This window comes from Gymnodraco acuticeps, unplaced genomic scaffold (genome assembly GCF_902827175.1).
Source record: "Gymnodraco acuticeps unplaced genomic scaffold, fGymAcu1.1, whole genome shotgun sequence".
Classification (NCBI taxonomy): domain Eukaryota; kingdom Metazoa; phylum Chordata; class Actinopteri; order Perciformes; family Bathydraconidae; genus Gymnodraco; species Gymnodraco acuticeps.
In genome coordinates, this window is record NW_022990021.1 from 631,773 (window position 1) to 653,276 (window position 21,504).

A 21,504-nucleotide genomic window follows, 5' to 3' on the forward strand; every position below is an offset into this window, starting at 1 on the left:
TAAAAGCTACTTGAATGTCTGAGATAACAGTTGTAGACATAAACAAATTCAATTGAATAGCTAACACAATATTAGGTAACAAACTCAAGAAACTGTTTATAATATCAGTGAGCGAAGGAATGGTTTTCTATAAAGCTAGCACACTCTAGTGGTTGGTGGTGACACTACATATACAGTATACAGTGTTTCGACTGCTCCTTTGAAAGAGAAGGGATCCAACAGTGAGGTCAAGTTTTTAAATAAATGAACTACAATTGTAACCATCATTACGAATAGTCGTGTTTTTAATGCATGTGGTGGTTTGTTTGCTTACAGCACTTTGAAAGTGATATGACAACGGGACAAAAGGCTGGCATGGCTTGTTTTAACCAGTGAGTCAACAGATTAACATCTTTCCTTTGAGTCCCTGCAGTACTAAGCCTCCCTTTTTGCAGCTATGACCCGGGGTACCAACTGTTGTCTGGCACAAGCTGGGAGTCAGAATCTATTATTATCCATCCTGTCAAAAATGTTTCTCTTCATTGTTTTGGTTTGAGCATATGAACTTCTTCTCATTTTTACTAGCTTTCACATTACTTCCTCAGGTCAAAGTTCAATTGAGGTTAACGTCGTTTTTATCCAAGAAAAACTTAGCTGAGAAGGCTACAAAAAGATAATGCAGCACCTAGTAACATATGCAGGTATTTTAGTTTTCCAAATGACCATAAAAGAGCAAAAGCAACACAAAAAAGCCTACTATGTATCTTGAAAACAGTGTCAACTAAATAGGGAAAAATGAACTATATGTTTTTAATTTGATACATCTAATAACACAGACATTTAATTTGATGCTAAATAATAATTTACTGTTATGTTTGCCTTTTTTCCTTGTGAGGATCCTTCAAGTTTTCCCTTGCCTTAATTGCAGGAAGGACGATGTATTCGTTCTTCCCTTAAAAGGGCATATCCAGGAATGTCAAGGCAGGCAAGGGAGTGTTTGTGGAAGTTACACAAACACTCTGTCGGGGGGTGTGATGTCATACTTTGTATTTTATTACCACTAAGAATTAAACATTATCATCTGCTTTCTGATCAAGTTAAGCATTATCTATCTATTTATTATGTATACACCGAAACAACCTATTAATTGGTTTTCAAGATAATAATAATAATAGTAACATAATTTATAAATCCCCCTATTTTATACAGTTGGTTTGCTCTAAATACCCAACAATGTTATCAGGAAGTGAAGAGGGCGGTGGTTGAGAAAAGAGCAGCATCGGGCTAGCAGAAGTTTCGGGTTGTTGTCAGGTAAGTTTGTGTTCTAGCCTTTTTTTCAGCTTACAATAGTTACTTTATGAATAATTTGATATTAAGATACCACACAGCTGGTAGAAATATAAAAAGCGTATATCTGAATAACGTGCTATCGTGTCGTTAGGCGTGTTCCGTTTGATTGCATCAAAAACACGGCTAACTGTTAGCTGCTCGGATACTGACTAGACAGCGACTGTTTAGATCCCGAATTAGTATTGTTACTTTTTAAGTGAATGGTTAACCTGGAAAATGTTATACATCTTCCATGTGAACATAGGTAACTTCCGCAACTGAATGATGAGTGTTTGTAGTGTGCTATCGTTCACAGCCTTGTGCACAGTATCGTAATTATTGTATGTGACCCAAGCTAGGCCGCAAGCCATTAAGACTGTACACGTAATTCCCCAGGAGTAGTGATTAGGTCAGGTATTAAAAACGAATTAAGGATCAAGTTAGTTTTGTTGAAGTTAAACTTTGTAATGTACGGTTTGTCAAGTGCGCAGTACAAACTAAAACCGTGTCACCATAACGTTAGCTCATGTTTGGGGGATCAAGCCAGTCCGTATTTGTACAGTGTTCATAACCTGATAATGAGTGCTTTGCAATAAATATAAACATTAACATTTTGACTATTTCTTTACTCGGAAAGGCTTTTTTTTTAAAAAGCCTAATTGACGCTTATTTCCTGTCGTCATCCTCCCCGGTTTTTGAATGTTCTGCTTTTCTTTGCTAAAGTGTCGCTTTCTGAATTTGTAATGGGAGATGTATACACAAAATAAAGTGTTTTTTGGCAGGCCAATTGATAACTTCCAGAGAACATTTTTATGACATTTAGAACTATAACTGAACGTTACTGGAGCCTTATATTTAAAACGTACTAGTTTCATAGAGAAGTTGTAACCATTTAACTATATTGTCAATATCTAATTATAATACCAAGCAAGGCTTTATACAACTCCTGTTCAAGCTGGTCGAGCCACTTTCCTTATGTCAACATAAAGATGTAAATGTAGGACTGTTTCAGTCTTCATCTCAGACATGTCCTGATAAGGGCATTTGTCCTCACATCACTAATTATCCTGCCCTCAGTGAAGCCAGTGAGCTGATCAACATAGAAAGATAAGTGAACATTTCCATTTATAGCGCCGCGAAGGACACTGCACTGGGGAATCGCTGCCAGAGAATTAAACACCCTGCCAAATCGTTGTAAAGGCAAACTCATATAGTAACAGGACAAAACATTTCATGAGCTTGTCTTCCAACGAGTCATCTTTTCTCTGACTGCTAGAGAAAAGATGACTCGATGGAATAGCTACATTTTGCTATGTACATGTCCATAGTGTTTTTAAATGATACTGATATTTATGGTCGCCTCCTTAAATAATAAAGTACAATTGCTGAATGCATAATCTAATATTTATATATTTATTCTCACAGGTAAACAAAAAAACAGTCAACATGTCTAGCAAAAGAGCAAAGGGAAAGACCACGAAGAAGCGCCCTCAGCGCGCGACTTCCAATGTCTTCGCCATGTTTGACCAGTCTCAGATTCAGGAGTTCAAGGAGGCCTTCAACATGATCGACCAGAACCGTGATGGGTTTGTGGACAAAGAGGACCTCCACGACATGCTGGCATCACTGGGTGAGTAGTAGCATGAGCTTACTAACATCCTAATAGTGTGTGGGTGTGCACCTACATGGGTTTTAAAACTAGTTCTACTGGCTGACATTTTTTATTTTGCAGTTGTTATTGTCACTTGTACTTAAAACACATTCTGTATTGAAACCCTTTAGCCTAAGTGCAATATACCTGTGTATTTCTACAGGGAAAAATCCAACTGATGAGTACCTGGAGGCCATGATGATGGAAGCTCCTGGACCCATTAACTTCACCATGTTCCTCACCATGTTTGGGGAGAAGCTCAATGGCACAGACCCTGAGGATGTGATCAGAAATGCCTTTGCTTGTTTCGATGAGGAGGGAGCAGGTACATTCTTCTGACAGTACTTTTTTTTTGAACGACAGAAAATAATCCTGGTTTGACCTAGTGAAAGTGTAGCTGATTTTCTATCTGCATTTTAAAGACAAGAGTGGCTCTAAAGAACCTTTTTTTCCATGATCTTTTTGGAAGTTTAGTTTTGTTCCAATTCTCCCCTACACCTTTTTTAAATTTCAGGTGTGTTTTGAAAAAGTTACCCTGCCCAAAGCAATCCAGTTTTGTTAAGATAGTGGTTTCTTAAAGATGGTAATGCTTTCATTGCAAGTTTATTCATGTCCTTATCTGATCCGACTGTTTTCCCCTCAGGTTCCATCTCGGAAGATTACCTCAGAGATCTGCTCACAACAATGGGTGACCGATTTACAGACGAGGAGGTGGACGAGCTCTTCAGGGAGGCCCCCATCGACAAGAAGAGCAACTTCAACTACGTGGAGTTCACACGCATCCTAAAGCACGGCGCCAAGGATAAGGACGATTAAAGAGCCATACCAGCAGATTCCTTTTCACCCTTTTTGCCTCTTTCTTCAGCTAGAGCACCGTGCTGCATGTCTCAACTCTCCAGTATAAACCCCATTTACCACCAAAGCAATAAATATCCAATCTTGTTTGTTGTGGACTTCCAGTTTTGCCAAATGTACACATCTCCAATGAGAAGATAAATCTAAGAGGCTGTAAAATGTTTTTCCTGTCACGTAAAGATGTGAAGTGGCAGCGCCTTGGAAGCTCTAAGGGAAATGTCTTTGCAGTTCATATGATCAGGTTTAGATGAATTTTTACATTTTATAATATAAACTTTTTAAATAAAGCCCTCTATCAAGTTGTATTATGCCTACTGTTTCCCTTCTATAAATGACAACTGAATTACATATTGCATTATTCTGTCTTTATTTTTCCTGTGGCAGAATTAGAATGCCTTTCAAGTCTTGACAGGTCGACTTTCTTCTCACTAAATTCATTCAACATGTTCCGACTAGCATTGGCTGAATTCTTTCTGAAAAATGTGAAATGATCACAACACACACTCGAAAAAAATACCATGTATTTATTTTTGCATTTTTTTTTAACATGCTGTACTATGTATGTCAACGACATACCACGCCTGGTTTCTAAACACTAACGTGCCTTATTCCCACATAAAATACCATGTTTTTTGTGTGCATTTTTTCATTTTATTCAACATAAGATAAGATGGACCTTTATTAATCCCCGTGGGGAATTTCAGTAGTTTGAACAGCAACAGGGTAAGGATGAAAACCAGGACAGCACAGATTAATACAATTAAAAATTAAATAACTGAAATAAGAAAATAATTCAAATTAACAAAGTGGATATGTGTTTTTTGTTATATAATCGACAAACTATACAATTTCGTTTGTTTTTTTTAAGCTATACAAAATTAAAGTAGTATGACTTTTTCATTTTTTTCTAAATGCAAAAATGTTTTCAACATTATAATTTTTTAAAAACATACTAGCCATTATATTTCAACAAACTAAACTGGGACTTTTTTAATGATATTTTGAATATTCTTTCCTATTACCATTTTATCAATCTCAATCTTTATTTATTTATATAGCACATTTAAAACAACCTTCAGTTGACCAAAGTGCTGTACAGGCAGTAACTACAATATTAAATAACACAATGGGAGAATTAAAAACATAAAAAGCACAATAACTAGAAACATATAAAAAATAAATAAATAAAAAACACATACAAATATAAAAATGTAATGTTCAACTAGTATTAAAAGCCAGTGCAAAGAGGTGAGTTTTTAGCTGAGATTTAAAAAGTTCAATAGACTCAGCAGTCCGGATATGTGCTGGGAGGCTAGGAGCTGCAACACTGAATGCCCTGTCACCTCTGGTTTTTTTCCTGCTCTGAGGAACCACCAACATATTCTGCTGAGCTGAGCGCAATGCTCTAGCTGGAGCATGGCGGTGCAACAACTCAGACAGGTAATGTGGTGCCAGTCCATGCAATGATTTAAAAACAACAAGTAAGTACTTGAACTGGATTTTATATATTTTTCCATGCTATAAAATGGCTTTTTTCAAAATGTAGGACTTGCTATACTGTGACTTTTTTTTAATTCCTTGATACACTATTCTATGATCAATTATAGATCTTGAAAATATACTGTGAGGTTTTTTTAAATACTATACTATGCCTTTTCTTAATCCTCTTCGGTATCTCTTCAAATTGACATTTTTATAAATGTATTGGCACCATGATTGGCACACTTTACTTTGATCTGTTTTTGTGTTTTGTCCTCCGGTTAATCATACAGTATATATCTGAATCATAGACTATTATCTGAATGAACATTTCCAGCATGATTTTACGGATTTTACGCGTCATGGTGCTGCCTTCTAATGCTGTCGGTTCAGACAGGATTTACAAGACAAATAATAATGTCCATCAAAATTGGAAAGGTTTATAAAATGTTCATGTTGTGGCACCTGCCTCACCCTTTGTTCTGCTACAGAAACACTACCTAACTTTTTTTAGCAATATTTCTGGTAACTTTACATTGTCAATATCCCTCCTACCAAATACCGCATGAAATGCGTTCAGCCCGAGTCATAACAATCATCAACTGCAGAAAAACGAGGTGCCTTGAACGCCTCATAGTTCTTACGGAACCACGTTACGACAGCATCTTGGCTGACACTGGTGCAGTGAGCCTGTACCTTCGTATGAATGTCCAGGTATACTTTTTGGCGTTTTCACCTCTTCATGTAGTGTTTTATTTAATACCGTAAGCTAAAGTGTCAACCTTCGTACAGGGCGACTCATAAACTCTAGTTAGGAAGCTAGTAGCTAACGTTAGCTAACAGATACGTCAAGGTTGATCTTTTGTAAGTTGACAGCAGAGTAACGACGAAGGGATCTAAGTTCTGCCTGTAGAATGTTCTCTGAATTACTTACATATTGTGAGTGTGTGTGTGTGTGTGTGTGTGTGTGTGTGTGTGTGTGGTGTGTGTGTGTGTGTGTGTGTGTGTGTGTGTGTGTGTGTGTGTGTGTGTGTGTGTGTGTGTGTGTGTGTGTGTGTGTGTGTGTGTGTGTGTGTGTGTGTGTGTGTGTGTGTGTGTGTGTGTGTGTGTGTGTGTGTGTGTGTGTGTGTGTGTGTGTTACCAAAGCAATCCTGGAAAAAAGATTTCTTGTGTTTCTTGTTTCAGTTGGGTCTGAAGATTCCTGATGCAGGGTCATGGCCCTGAAGCTGATCCAGAGATTTCCGCTGCTCGGGCAGTTCGGGATTCTCCGTTACCCTCCGGTTGGACCTGTGCTCCCCTCCAGGCTGCTGAGGACCAGGAGTGAAGGCCAGTCCTCATGTGTAGGCTACGTGTTCACCTCATCCAGCAGCAAGAAGCTCCACTCGGACTATGGGATAAGAAACCTGACCACCATCGTCAAGGAGCCATCCTTCTTCGCCAGCAGCTCTGTGGGTCTCCACAAAGACTCATCCCCTCGGTTCCGTCTGACCCGGCTGCACCAACCCACCGATGCAGAGAATCAGGCCTTCCAGCAGCGCCTCACAAACTGCTCCTCATCCCGGCAGGTCTTCAAACTGCTGCGCTCCGTGGAGATCATGTCTGACACCATGGCTGCTGAAGCACTTCACCGTGTGGCCGACCTGGAGCAGGAAGGTGCCTCCCTGAAGGACCCCACGGTGCTGGAGAACGACACCATCCGAGCCCTGTGCTTCCAGCTGGAGCAGGACTCTGGGTGGCTGACGGATGCTGGGATAGTATCCACACTCTTGGCTGGCACTCGCCTCTTCTTGGACCCTTGGAGCACGCTGATGGTGCGGCTGGTGTCTGAAAGCCAGGAGAGGCTGGACAGAGGGCAGATGAGCGTGAGGCAGCTGTGTAACCTGGGCCAGGCCATGCTGGCTATAGGGGGGTCCAGCTGTGTGATGCTGGAGCAGGTGATGAAGCAAATCCAGAAGCAGAAGCCTGCCGATTGGAGCCTTGAAGATCTCATCGCTGCTTATATGTTGATGCAAGGTGGCGTGGGTCAGGATGGGAAATACCATCACCTGCTGAACGCAATGCACACCCACGCCATGAAAGTGACCTATTGCATGGACCCTTCTGCTGTCAGCGGGCTGCTTGGTGCTCTGGTGTCCCTGAACCAGATGCAGGCCATTCCTCTTGTCATCAGTCTATGCAAGCAGTCCGTCCGCCATGTCCCCCACTTCACAGACGATGAACTCACCGCTGTGCTCGGGGCCCTAATGCACTTTGGTCACAGCGATCATTACTTTGTGGAGGCAATGGAGAGGTATGTTCCGCGAATGGCCTTCACCTCCCACCCTGAGACAGTAACCAAGGTGATGCAGTTCTTTGGCCGGAGGAACATCCTGTCAGAGACTGTGGTTGACGCCATTGCAGAGAGCTTTGTGTACCGAGCGGACGACTACAGCACCAGCCAGGTGACGAGGCAGATCATGGCTCTCGGGAAACTCGGCTACCTTCCTCCCAACGCAGGAGATGTGTTCAGGAAAGTTGAGACCATCCTGCGTACACGCTTGTCGCACTTTCAGCCCAGAACGCTGCTCAACCTGCTCCACTCCTGCACCCTGGTGGAGAGGTTCCCTGTTAATTTTGTCCCCAAAGTTTTCAACAATTTCTTTCTACAGGAACTGCAAGGTAAAACATCCTGTCAAACACCAGCAACCCAACCTCTATGTTATTCAACCTCTCATGTTGCAGGTTTTATGTTTGTCCCGTAATCAATCTATAATTTGGCCATTATCGTTCAAACAATAGACTAACATAGATTGTATTGTGTTTCAGAGCAGAGCACGGGACTGGACAAGATCGCCATGGCACAGCTGACCCAGCTCTACATGACTTTGAAGCTGGAGTGTCCTAACTACAAGGTAAACATGTTTCAACAGTTAGATAAGTTAAAGATGAGGCCAGTTCAAAAGAATGCCCCAAACCTGAATACACACCCTCTTACTTAACATGCCATCAGTATGTAAGGCTCAGTGCACATCAGTTATCCGTGACTAAACCCTGAACATGTGACTTTCCCAGAGACGAAAACAAAAAGAATACAACCTCTAATTCAGAACAAAATCTACTACAAATGGACATGGGGTGGATTTAGTTGTAAAGTAATAACAAAATGGTTTCCATCTGTGAAACAAAGAGTTGCATGTGTGTCTTTACACCTTCTGTCCTCTCCTCAGGGTCCCAGGCTCCACCCCAACTACTGGGTCAAGTCTTTCCTCACATCCGGACGCTCTCTGGAAACGCCAGTGGACGTACAGCTGTACAACTCTGTGACAAATGGACTGGTGGATTTGCTCGGCGCTCGGTCATACTTTGGATCCAAAGTTCTGACACCGTACTGCTACACACTGGGTAACGCAACATCTGTTAGATCCTACGTCTCTCATAAGATTCTTTCCAGGGGCTTAACATCAACTACTTCTTTGTTTTTGAAGATGTGGAGATAAAACTCGATGAAGAGGGGTATGTGCTGCCTGCCAGTCATAATGATGACGTCCACAAAAGGTCAGTCGTTTATTATTGAGAGGTTGCTACACTAAATAGAAAATGATTCTGAGGTTCATCGTTTAAAACACATTGCACTGTTTCTTTTCATGGATGTTACAGGATAGCTCTTTGTATCGACGGACAAAAGAGGTTTGCTACGAACAAGAGGCAACTACTTGGAAAAGAGGCTATCAAGCAGAGACACCTGAGGCTTCTGGGATATGAAGTTGTTCAGGTTAGACCTTCATCTTACATATTCTTAAGTGATTCAGCAGTTTGTTTTCTCTGCCTGATTTTCATCCCTTTAATGACTTATTCCAACATCGGTCATACAATACAAGTATCTCAGGACTTATCACTGTTCAACCATGTCATTTTGTATCTCTTGTCCGAATGAAATGACTGAAAACGTATATTTTCTTCCTAGGTTCCTTACTATGAGTTTGAACAACTGCGAACTAAGAGCAGTGCCATGGAGTATCTGCACCAAAAAGTCTTCCCTCACACGTACAGGATGAGCTGGTGATGATGCCACTCAGTATGCTGTGGTTGTCTTTTTCTTTTAGCCCTTTCTTCTATAAAGGAATTTGTATTTATTTTTTCAAATAAATGTATAGTGATTTTATTATGCACTTTCACAAAATTTATTTAACAATTAAATGACTTTTAAATGACTTGGTTGTAGTCTTTGAAAAATATAATTTATTTTGTTCTTGGCAACAAACGCTGCAGAAACTGTACAAAGTTTAAGAGAATCCAATTTCACTTCAGATACATACGATATGAGCTCACTCAAAATAATAATCACAACTTTTAATTAAAGATGCCTGACTTGACATTAGTTTCCAAAATGCATTCAACAGAAGATGCTTTGGTTTATGATTATGCATTATAAGGCTAGGAGTGTCAGTTGGATACATACAAAAGGCTATGATACATGTAAAAGTAGCACGAGCATCCTGAATGCTCTTATGTAGCAGGAATCTGAGGAAGGCCGAACTCGTCCACCAGGACACCATCCTGTAACAGAAGAAGAAAGCCTATTAATGAAAGGTCTGACAGTAGACACATCAGAAGACCTGTTCATATTATCAAACTGAAGTACCCTGTTGACGGACTTGTCGCCGGGCATGCCCTCTGGGATGGAAGGAGCCGTGGAAGCCTCGTCCAGGTAGGAGCTGTCCTCGTCCATCAGGAGCTCATCTCCCAACGCGTCCAGCTCTGTGGACACACACAGTTCAACATTACAAACAGCAGCCACCTTCACCTCATAGAAAGGAAGGGCGACAACAATTTATAATAAAAAAAATCTATGGGTAATGAGCTATTAATCATTATGGACAAAGTACAATCCCCAATGTTGGGTCTAGACTAGATGCCCTGGATATGATAGAGAGGCATAGATTACTTAAAGTACTACTGATATTATCACAAATGTTTACATCTTCATAATCTGTACACTACAATTTATTTCATATATTTAAATGAAATCAGGGATAAAGAACTGTTTTACTGACCCGCTTCCAAGTCGTCCTCATCGATGTCAGGTGTGCCGTAGCTTCTGCCCATCGCCTCCTGGATTTCATTGGCGTCCTCCATCATGTCTCCGAGTTCATCTTGCAGATCCTGAATAAATCAATAAAAAGTGTTGTTGTCAGCACTGACAGATTCTATTGGACGTAATGTATGACACCCTATTATATGCTGATATCACTTGTGCTGGTTATAGCCGACACTTGATGGCAAATATGGCTCTCACATTTAATATATATTTTAGAAACAAATACCTCAATCTGATCAATTTTCACATGCTTGTAGGCTTTCTTCATGTCTTTGAGGCCGACTTTCATGGCATCAACCTGAAAGGAAAAAGCACATGTTAACACAAAGAGCCATTCTATGTGTGAAGACGTCCAGTAGAAAATGAACTCTCTTACTGTGGTTTTAGTGTCTTTAAGGGTCTGGATTGAGTAGTTTGTCTGCTCCATGTTGAACGACTGCTGCATGAGGTTATCTCTCTGGCCCTCGTACCTGGAAGACAAAATAATTACATAAATTAGACTTTCACATCAGTTGATGTTAAGAATAACTCTGGTTGATAGGGAAAATATTGGAAATTAGAGCACTTACATTCGCTTCTGCTTCAGAACTCTCAGAGCCTTTTGCTTGACCATGTTCTGTTAAATGAGAAAATGAGCGAGTATATTTCACAAAGGATATCAACAGAAGATCAACACCAAACATTAACTGGACAACAGTAAGAGTAAGTTGTATTGATTCAATTATTGATCATATAGTTTCTGATTTAAATAAACATCTGCAACACAACAACAACTTTCTGATACAGCCAGATTTAACATTTAAGAAGTGTGAATTCTTTATTAAAAAAACAGACTTTTGTAGAAAATATGTTTACATTTCTTGTAGTACGGTAATGGAAACAGACATTCTGTCACAATCTGAAAACGCATCTGTTCCGAGTGTACTTTGGCAATTCAATTATTGTAAAAATAATAATAATAAAGAAAATACATATATATATATATATATGCCGGCAGTGGCACAGTCAGTAGGGGCTTGGACTGTGAGCCGTAGGGTCGCCGGTTCAAGTCCCCGAACAGACCGAAATATGGAGTGTGGACTGCTCGCCAGTTCACCTCCTGGGCCCTGCCGTGGTGCCCTTGAGCAAGGCACCGGACAACCCCCTTCCCCCCACTCCCATTGCTCCCCGGGCACTGTACACTAGCTGCCCACTGCTCCTGGTACTAGACTCCTGGTACTAGACTCCTGGTACTAGACTCCTGGTACTAGGATGGGTTAAAAGCAGAGGCCACATTTCACTGTGTGTGCTGTGTGCTCTGCATGTGTGACCATTAAAGAGGGTTTCATCCCTCCGATTCTATATATCTATAAATAAAAAAGCACTTTAAAAGCCTTGTAACTAATTCACCAGCACTTCAAATTGTATGACTTGGTTGAAGATAATATATCTGCACTTTGCTTGTTGTTGGGAGTTTGAATCTCTTTGGTTTTTGCACTTATTGTAAGTCGCTTTGGATAAAAGCGTCAGCCAAATGTAATGTTATAAAAATACAAGATCTGTATTCAGTGATCCATACAGTACAGCATCAAAAATAATGTTCATGTACACACGTGTTGAGCTCTGCCTTTCATAGCATATGTCTGTTATAAGAAAAACACAAATATAGGAATACATGTGTGTGAATGCTCACTTTATACAAAAATTAGAATATAAAATGTGGTCCTAGCTGTCAGCATCCTAAATACTTTTTGTGTTACAGCATCGTTGGAAAATGAATCTCACCTTTGAGGGCCCGTCTCTCATCTTCTTCATCTGGTCCTTGTACTTCACTAACTCAGCATCTAGTCTGGCAATCTTCTTGTCAGTGGACTCCGTCCGAGAATCAACCTTCAAATAATAAAACACATGATAAGTACATCCACTTTTAATGAATTACAGGATGCTAATCTTAAAAGCCAATAGCCAGGTCTAACTAACTGTTACATTGGAAAGAGGGCTTTTACATTAAGTGCACTACACACAAGCTGAATTGAGGCTGATAGAGTGATAACCAGCAAACCCATTTACCTTCTATTGGCTAAAAATAACTCTGCCCAGACATATAACCTGTACAACTGGTTGATGTCAGCCATTTCATTCAGAGAGATACATCGTTTCGGTTGAATGCCACTTAAATGGCTCAAATTCCTGCTCAGAATACAATATGCTGATACATTTCGTTAACAGATACATCGATTGTTTCGTTAAAAACCCTTGATTATCGACCGATACTAGCCACACATTGTGTGTGGGTACAAACGCCAAGTGGGATTATACTTACTTTCATCAGTAAAGCAACAACTATTAACCATTAGGCTAGTTTATAATGACATAATGGCAGTACATATGGCACACTTAGGCCTGTTTACTGCTCATAAAAGTGAGCTAGCAGTTAGCTTAGCCAGCCGAGAGGGGAACCATCTTTGTTTACTTTGTTCGAGACAGCGTCTATAAAGTTATTTCTGGATTATACTTACACTCCCTATGCAGTCCGTAAGGTTCGGTGGTGGACCCTTGGGCGTTCCTCTTCCAAAAAGTCGGTTCATTTTGGCAAAAAATTAAGGCTTTTATCTTCGTTAGCTCGCTGTCACCGTCCGCCGTCCAGCTGAGGGAAAACACCAAAACACCCGGAAGAGACTGTGGGATGACGTCAGAGAAGTCACATGATCATTGCTCACTCAGTCCATAGATGTATACATCTCAGTCACACCCTACAAACAGCAGTTTGTCTTTTGTTCATGTTTAGATTATTTGTTATGTATGTTTGTCCCTAAACAATATTGTGTAACTTATATATTTTTTGGCATTTAGAACATAATGTGATATTTAAACATATCAATCGTAAATACAATAACACATAGGGATGGGGTTTCAATGACTTTCCCCCCTTCCACTGTACCTGAATGAAGTATGTAACAAAAGGAAAGGTGACATTTTAAATAAAGAACAATATAGATACTCCAAATAAGGTTTTTAAGGAAAAACATTCCACATTTCAGGTTTTGTTGTGCTTGAATGTTGCACATGTCTAAAAATGTGCTCACAAAACAGCACATCAATAATGTAAACATTGCAAAGAGAAGCTGGTTTGTTAATAGCACTTATGTAAAATGATAATGTCAAGTAGTGTGTATGAAACTATCAATCAGAGCAGAATTGGTTTCTATTGATTACTCTACATACATTTTAGTAATGGCATGTTGTATCCTCTGGAGGGAGCTGTGGTCATACAGTAAAACCCAGAATCTACACCTGCAGGAGGATCGTTGACCTCACACTGAAACTTTGTGAGGAAAAAAAAGGGAAAAACTGCTCTTCATGTTCGTTTTTATATAAGGTATTCAAATAAATGATTCAATGCAAACACAGAAGGACGTTCCAGCAGCCTCTAAGTCTAAGGAGAGCGTCACCCACTACCAAGACTTCACATATGAAAACTGACAAGAAAAAAGAATCAATGTGGGTTTTTTAAACTTAATTTAATATTGAGCAAGTCACACACAGAACGATTTGATCAATATGTCTTCTGATGGATGACAGATGACAATGCCAATATACAGCAGCAGCTAATTTAAACAGTAAGCACAGAGAATGAAAAGAAAACAAATGATGTTTTGGTCACAGTGGAGTGTCTTATAATAATGTCTCTTATTAAGTTGTCAAAAAACACAACTTCTGTGCTTTATCTATTGTAATGCCGTCATACATAAACATTTGTTAACAAACCAATAAAGCTCTGGATTATGGAAATAAGAATGACACAGAATGGGAGTTAAGTGTATCACTGAAATCCATTAATACTTACTGACCTCTAATGAGATAGATGACTTAATACCATGAGTAATCATATGTTTATATAATACAGAGTATATTTGCAGTACATTCAAAAGGACATCATTGCACAGGCGTCAAGCACAGGCTGCAGATGTTGCTTTATACTATCTTAGCAATGATCATTGACATGCCACAAATACAGTATTTCTTAATTTAGTCTGTGCAAAGCTCTTTTGTTATCCATACAAAATAATGTATACATATGTACAGCTCATAAGAGAAAAACGTGTTTGAACAGCTATGTTGTTAGATTGCCCAGATGAGAACATTACTAGATTGAGGTTGTCATGGTAAAAGCCACACAAAGCACACATGACTTAATATATACCATAAATCAAACAGCTTATCAATCTGGAAACAACACCAGAGTGAAAGCTGATAGAGAGCCCTCTGTCAAATTGTAAAAGCACATTCAAGTCCAGGATTTCAAACTTTATTCGTCGATAAAACCTCTGCTGCTTTGATGCGGCAGAGGTTTTTGTTTACCTCCCAGTGACTTCAAAGTCCAACATGAATCAATTCTTTCACATTGTGGTCCTTCAGAACATTTCACAGAGGTGAAAAGGTTTTTGACACATATCTGCTGTCAGTGATTCATGAAGCTAACATGTTAACTGCATTTCTTAAAAAGCAGTGGCTGTTTGACCCCATTCAGTTATCATTACTAAAATAATTTATCGGCGCTACAACCGTGTTATCCTGGACTATTAAAGGCACATTTGGCTATAGAAATACAGGAGGGAATGATAGAAATAGATTGAATTTGAGAAACGCATAAACAAAATGCGACTTAATGATCATAAAACATTAAAACACTGATGTCAAGGAGCCAATTTTGTTACAGTCTTTTTTCTGATTTGTCCATTAAATGAGTACTGAATGCTGGCTACATGCAATATTTTTCAGGATGTGCCATATGATTTGGGGATGCCCATTCACAGCAATATTTAAAGTATATATTATTAATGAGTTTCTGATACTGTGTGATACTAAGTGAACAATCTATGTAACAACTCCCATGAGGGTAAATCAAATCAAAATGGAGTACAATTTATCATGTGAAACTTTCCATTGCTTTCTGAAGTTATATCCTGAATATTGGCACTGGTCAATGTCCAAGTGATGATGAAAAAAAAGTCAAAACTACATGGCTGATGTGACATGGGTTATGCCAAGGTCATGTGAGTCTTCTTTTCCAATGTGGGAAATTGAAGACAGTTCCACGGCTAGTCATGCCGGCTTTCTAGTCCCATCGGTGTTCTCCAACGGAACAGCGGCCTCCCGCACGCTGCTTGCAATCTTCTTGCTCCCCGACACCTTCTTCCCCTTCAGTTTGGCCGAGAGGCAGAAGTCTTTGAAGCAGCGTTTAAAGTTCTCATCTAGAAAGGCATACAGGACAGGGTTCAGGCTGCTGTTAGTGTAGCCCAGAGCCACACAGAAGAAGTAGGCGGCCATGATGGCGGTGGTCTCAGGTACGCCCACCAGCGCCTTAACCAGGACGAAAATGTGAATGGGCGTCCAGCAGACCACGAACACAGCCACCACGACCACCACCAGACGCGTGATCCTCCGCAGGTTGCGATCTTTATCCCTGGAGCCGGACAACATTCGGACGCTCTTCAGCCTCAGGACCATGAGGGAGTAGCACACAGTGATGATGAGCACAGGCACCACGAAGGCAAAGACAAACACACAGATCTTCATCAGTGTGTCCCAGTACACGTACGGCTCTGGGAACTGCAAGGCACACTCAGTTATTCCTACAAGAAAAAGGGAAAGAGAAGCAATGAAGTGACACTTCACCAAAAATAAAATTCCACTCTGCCTGCTATCAGTGGTTATGCTAATCTTCACCCATACGGGAACATCTTGCACTCAGCCCTGCTTTTTTCTTTTCAGGAAGTGCGAGGCATGATGTGTGGCTAATGGAAAACTCTTCACTGCCAAATGGATAGAATATATTATATTATATTTTTTAATTAAGTCAGTAATGTTATTCAGTGTGCGTGAAAGCACTTCCTCACCACTCTTGGTCTGGGTGCCACCGAGGATAAAAGCAGGTATCCCCGCAGCCGAGGACAGGATCCAGATGCACACGTTGATCATCTTGGCTTTGATTGGAGTGCGGAAATCCAGAGCTTTCACAGGGTGGCACACAGCCACGTAGCGATCCACACTCATCATGGTGAGGGTGAAGATACTGGTGAACATGTTGTAGTAGTCGATGGAGATGAACACTTTGCAAACCACCTCACCAAAGGGCCAGGTGTTCAACAGGTAGTCCGTGCTCTGGAAGGGCATGGTGGTGGTGATGAGGGCATCAGCCAGAGCTAGATTGAAAATGTAAATGTTGGTCGCTGTCTTCATCTTCGTGTACCTGTTAAAAATGCAGAGCACAAGGTTGTCCTATGATGACCAGAGCGTACCTCCCACTGAATACATATATATAGCATGGCTGGCCCTGAAGACCTTCCTTCTTGGCTTGTTATGAATCCGTAATGTAATTTTTCTGACTCACACTTTATTGTTATGTATAGTATGCTGCTCGCAGGTCATTTATGGTCAACTTGTTTTCAGTTCATTTAATAATGATAGCATTAAAGCAGTATGTGATGACTGTTTAAGCTTTAATTTTGTGAACGTGGTGGCGCCTATGGATACAATGACTCATTGAGATTAAAATAAGGTCCTTCACAATTGCATTTTCTAATGCATGGTGATTTTGAATGGCCTACATACATGTTTTGTTTATGTTAATTGAGTTATTACATACAGCATGTTTACTGAAAATCAAATCAAAAAAGTATTTTTATCCATTGGTAAAGTCCTTGAATGAAGCCATTAATGGTGATTTTGCAGGGTAGACGACGTACTTTAAAACAAAAAAACTAAATACTGGGAAAGTTGAATTATATGGTTTTTTTCAGCAAATTAACTTCCCAATGCGAATACTTATATTCTGTGACTGGAAACAACACTGAATAGAGCTGTGAGGGTGAAACACAACATAAACCAAAACAATGAGCTGAAAGGCACTACAACGTAACCCCTTTAATTTGAAGGCTAGTTGTTTTAAACATTTTCTTGCAAACTTATTGATCAGATGCTTTAACACAGCGGTGCCCAACCTTTTTTGAACCGAGAGCTACTTTTAAAGTTGCCAGTCTGCCGAGATCTACCAGTCCAAATAGAGAGGCGTAGCCATTACTGACAGCCTACCAGGTGAATACACACTTCTACTTGTATAGAACTGACCTTTGTACGATTAATACTTCATAAAATACTGCAGATCCTTTATCTTACCTCTTTCTAATCTACACAAGTATTTAACTGAAGTTACACAACAGTGCTGTTGATACAGAGTTGGAGTTTATTCACACGTCACTACAGTGGGTAATGTTTTCAAGAAGCATTGAACAGTGCTGCCACATATGACACAGGAAGAAAAGAAAAGACTCTGAACCCTTTCTTTGCCATTATATAAAAATAGTATTGCTACAAAAGTATAAATTAGGCTTACTAATAAAACAACTCAGATCTGAAGCTACTCAGGAATCTGCTGCCAAAGTGCAATAAAAAAGACAACATTAATAGAATCAAACCCTTTTTTTGTTGTATTTTAGTCGAGTATAAAAATAAATGCCTTTAAAATAGGATGCAAGCAACACTAGTTTATTAACCTGAATTGATAATAGACTATAATCAATTTAAACAGAACAGATCTTAATGTTTACATTCTTATACAATTGTGTACAATAATTATAATGAATAAGTTCAAACAAACTAAAACTTACAGCTGATTAATAACGGTATCTAACTTGAGTTTTTATTATATCAAAAACCTGTTGAAATGCTACTGTTATTTTTACTGTCCCCCAAAAGCGCGTCGGCAGCCTCCAGGAATGCTTCTTTCACAACTTCGCCGTCTTTGAAAGACTTCATGTGTTTCGAAGAACGTGACTGACACGATAAGATGCTCTGGTAGCAGCCTTGCTCTTGTTGTTGGGCCTGGTGAAAATGGACTGCTGTGCATTTAGCTGTCCTTTCAGGTCCCTCCCCTTTTGGAGCGTAGGGCAGAATTAGGAGGGCATTCCGTCTCGCAGCGTTTGTGCAATGTTTTGAAATGCCGCTCCTAAATGACCCTTCTTCGATAAAGCCACGCTCGCATTGCAGATGAGACAGATGGACTTTGAATTGGAATAGATACAGAAATAATCATCCTCCCACTCGGAGTGAAAATTATATATTTTGGGCTTTTTTGCTTCTGCCATAATTGCGGTCTCGTGTGTGTGCGGACTGTCACTCCTGTTGACACGGACAAGTTAACGTCAACTAGTACCCACTGCCCCACCAGCCACGCCCCGACACATGGGGTCACGCCGGCCAATCACAAAGCTTTGATGCGTTCAAGTGCATTATTCTGGCACGGGAAGATTATGTTATAGGACATTAACAATAAAACAGAATATTGTGTTCTATTTTTAGACACATCTCGCGATCGACTGGAATCTCCCCGCGATCGACCCGGTCGATCGCGATTGACTGGTTGGGCACCCCTGCTTAACACTACCATTTAAAGCCATAAAAGGTGCACTGGTCTTGTTCAAGTAGGCTACTTCTACTTATGGCTTATTGCTAACGTTTACGTAAACATTCGGCCTGTTGGCGTTGTGAGTGTTTAAATGAGGGCAATTCCAGATGTTGTTTACACTAAATCAACATAAAACCTTTTTACTGCCTCTTCATCGTCCTCCACGGAGCAACTCAACCGTAGAATCGTACAGTCCTTTCTGTAACTGAAGTGATAAACTTGGCATGCGTTGCAATCAATCTGATTTGAGGTAATTGTTGTCTCCGACAGAGCATTCTGGGTGCCACTACTGCATTTCACATTTCATCAGTGGAGATTGGTTGGCTCCCATAGACAATAAATAACAACCAATGAGGTGCGAGCAAGCTATCGGCCTGATAAAGCACCACAGGTTTCAACTATGGTTAGTATCATATCCACAAGACTGGGAACATTTTACAGAATATTGTTGTACTTTACAGCTTGAGGGTTGATACTGCAGATTCATAAAATGGGTCGGTTGGAAGGAGGCACAATCATTTATATTGCGTTCCACATTTGAATGACAGAATGTCTTAACCTTTCTTTGACAACATACAGCTTCTGTTTTTACCTTACAAACATATGCATATGTATATTTAAATGTGTTAGATCATAGCCATTTAACTTGCACATTAATAGCCCTTTGGATGAGCTGTATAAATGGGCTTTTAGCAGAGTACCTTTAGAATCATGGCACTTAATAGAACGATAACAAAGACCAGATGTCCTTGAGGTCACTGTGAAAGCCCAAGGGTTGGTGCCAGTGCCTTCTCCACAAGTAATAACATTTACAGTGACTGCAGAGGAACACATTCTTTAACATGGACCTCTGTTGTTTTCAGTATTTTCCAAAAACAAATGGCAAAATTAAGCTTCATGTATGTGCAGAATAAAAGTCCCTGTCAGATATCATGTAGGTATAACATACAGCTCTAACCTTAATATTCCTAATGTAATCTTCTATAAACGTATTGTGAGATATATTTATTGTATGGATTTTACTTTAAAACGTTCTTACCTGATGATCACATACATGACCAGGCAGTTGCCCAACAAGCTGACCACAAACACCACAGAGTAGACCGCAGTGATGATGGGGATTATGGGGGACATGTGTTCCGCCTCCCAGCTATCATTGCGGGTCACATTGCGGCTCTCGGAGTATCCGGACACCCAGGCTGAAGAATTCACCGGACAGTCGTCCAGCAGCGTGGAGAGGCACTTATTCTCTTCTTTTAATATTTCAACAGGAGTGCTTTCCATCTCGACACCTTTTTTGTTTTAGAAAAAAGCTTCAAAATAAGAGTTTCGATTGGAAAACATGCTCATGGGCAGTACAATGATATTGCGCTCATTAACGGGGTTACACTAGCTGCATATAATATAGGCAACATAGTTTATCCTGATTAGAATAAAAACAATAAATCATAACGTTTCTTTAAAAGCACGACAGCCTTTCAAACTTCACTCAAGCTACTTGTAATCATGCAAAACAAACAGGAGATCCAGCTTTTCAGGAAAAAAAATCATTGGAATTTAAAGCTCGCAGGTTACTTACCTTGGTCGTCCCGGATTGTCGGACACAGAATATAAAATAATTCAAAAACGTATTCAGCCTAGGTTGTTTTGTTGCCTTGGTGGAGGATACGGCTCATCAAAGTTTGTGGATGGTTATGCGCTATGCGCGCCTGGAGAGGAGCAGCAGCGGCTTTGCGGACACTCATGCACACACGCACTGAATGAGAGGCGGCGCGCATGCAGTCAGACACACACCACAGACACACACACAAAATATGAGATGACAGAGCGATGACAATAACCTGCAGGCAGCCACACAGCCTCCTACAATCTTATGTCCAAAACTGTTCATCATTAACACATCCTTGTCAAGAAATAAAAAATGCATCAATTGTAAGGCAAGGCAAGGCAAGTTTATTTATATAGCACTTTTCAACACAAGGCAAGTGCTTTACAAAAAATGAAAGAGATTAAGAAAATGGCATTTAAAATCAGTCATTAAAAAGAAAAGCTAATAAAATAAACATTAAAAGAAAAAAATACATGGCAGTCAATTAAACATTAAAAGAAAAAAGTACATGGATAAAAGTTACAGTGCAGTCTAAGATATGAATAGTTCAATTAAAAGCAGCGACAAAAAGAAAAGTCTTCAGCCTGGATTTAAAAGTAGTCAGAGTTGCAGCGGACCTGCAGGTTTCTGGGAGTTTGTTCCAGATATTTGGAGCATAATAACTGAACGCTGCTTTACCATGTTTAGTTCTGACAAATTGTATTTGTTTGTCTTTCATATTTTAAGGGAATTTGGCCAATTAGCTAAATGTCCCTCAGTGTAAACAGACATTGGAGCAGCTGAGGGGGAAACAGAGGAGAGGGGATGCAGGAGGAAGGACATGATGTTACATTCAGCTGGGGTTATTCACTGTGCACCATACTGCACATTTCAGTGCAGAGAGGGTCAGGAGAGGAAGAGGATGACTAAGGTCCAGTGCCCGAAGTTTTCAAACAATGAACTAAATGACAAAAAGTTGGGACGCAGCTCTCAGAATGCTGCTGTTCTTTTTTTACATTGCCTATTAATTCACTTGATAACAGCTTTTATTGAACACATACATTTTGTTAGATAGAAAATAGCTTTAATTAACTGTGAAC

General features: G+C 40.1%; 4 protein-coding genes across 6 annotated transcripts; 2 read left to right on the plus strand and 2 right to left on the minus strand.

Annotated features, from left to right (window-relative positions):
- The first annotated feature begins 1,204 nt into the window (after window positions 1-1,204).
- myl12.1 (myosin, light chain 12, genome duplicate 1) lies at window positions 1,205-4,261 on the plus strand. The gene is made up of 4 exons (XM_034213965.1): window positions 1,205-1,290; window positions 2,734-2,938; window positions 3,123-3,284; window positions 3,603-4,261. Exons 2-4 carry the CDS (start codon window positions 2,755-2,757, stop codon window positions 3,773-3,775), a joined length of 519 nt encoding a protein of 172 aa, XP_034069856.1. The 5' UTR covers window positions 1,205-1,290; window positions 2,734-2,754; the 3' UTR covers window positions 3,776-4,261.
- Window positions 4,262-5,191: 930 nt separating this feature from the next.
- Window positions 5,192-9,483, plus strand: fastkd3 (FAST kinase domains 3). 2 transcript variants are annotated; one of them, XM_034214072.1, is made up of 7 exons: window positions 5,192-5,295; window positions 6,479-7,951; window positions 8,099-8,184; window positions 8,500-8,674; window positions 8,758-8,827; window positions 8,930-9,044; window positions 9,237-9,483. In XM_034214072.1, the coding sequence occupies exons 2-7, from the start codon at window positions 6,508-6,510 to the stop codon at window positions 9,333-9,335; spliced, it is 1,989 nt and encodes a 662-aa protein (XP_034069963.1). In that variant the 5' UTR covers window positions 5,192-5,295; window positions 6,479-6,507; the 3' UTR covers window positions 9,336-9,483. The 2 variants fall into 2 exon arrangements, with proteins under 2 accessions (XP_034069963.1, XP_034069962.1); XM_034214071.1 differs by lacking the exon at window positions 5,192-5,295 and adding an exon at window positions 5,923-6,007.
- Window positions 9,484-9,488: 5 nt separating this feature from the next.
- Window positions 9,489-13,035, minus strand: chmp5b (charged multivesicular body protein 5b). 2 transcript variants are annotated; one of them, XM_034214075.1, is made up of 8 exons: window positions 12,869-13,035; window positions 12,135-12,239; window positions 10,940-10,986; window positions 10,747-10,840; window positions 10,597-10,668; window positions 10,327-10,435; window positions 9,915-10,030; window positions 9,779-9,829 (listed from the first exon to the last, which is right to left on the minus strand). In XM_034214075.1, exons 1-8 carry the CDS (start codon window positions 12,935-12,937, stop codon window positions 9,779-9,781), a joined length of 663 nt encoding a protein of 220 aa, XP_034069966.1. In that variant the 5' UTR covers window positions 12,938-13,035. The 2 variants fall into 2 exon arrangements, with proteins under 2 accessions (XP_034069965.1, XP_034069966.1); XM_034214074.1 differs by having other exon boundaries at window positions 9,489-9,829; window positions 10,597-10,840.
- Window positions 13,036-13,851: 816 nt separating this feature from the next.
- LOC117544723 (delta-type opioid receptor-like) lies at window positions 13,852-20,575 on the minus strand. The gene is made up of 4 exons (XM_034214073.1): window positions 20,396-20,575; window positions 19,856-20,129; window positions 16,250-16,602; window positions 13,852-15,985 (listed from the first exon to the last, which is right to left on the minus strand). Exons 2-4 carry the CDS (start codon window positions 20,098-20,100, stop codon window positions 15,456-15,458), a joined length of 1,128 nt encoding a protein of 375 aa, XP_034069964.1. The 5' UTR covers window positions 20,101-20,129; window positions 20,396-20,575; the 3' UTR covers window positions 13,852-15,455.
- Between the last annotated feature and the right edge of the window lie 929 nt (window positions 20,576-21,504).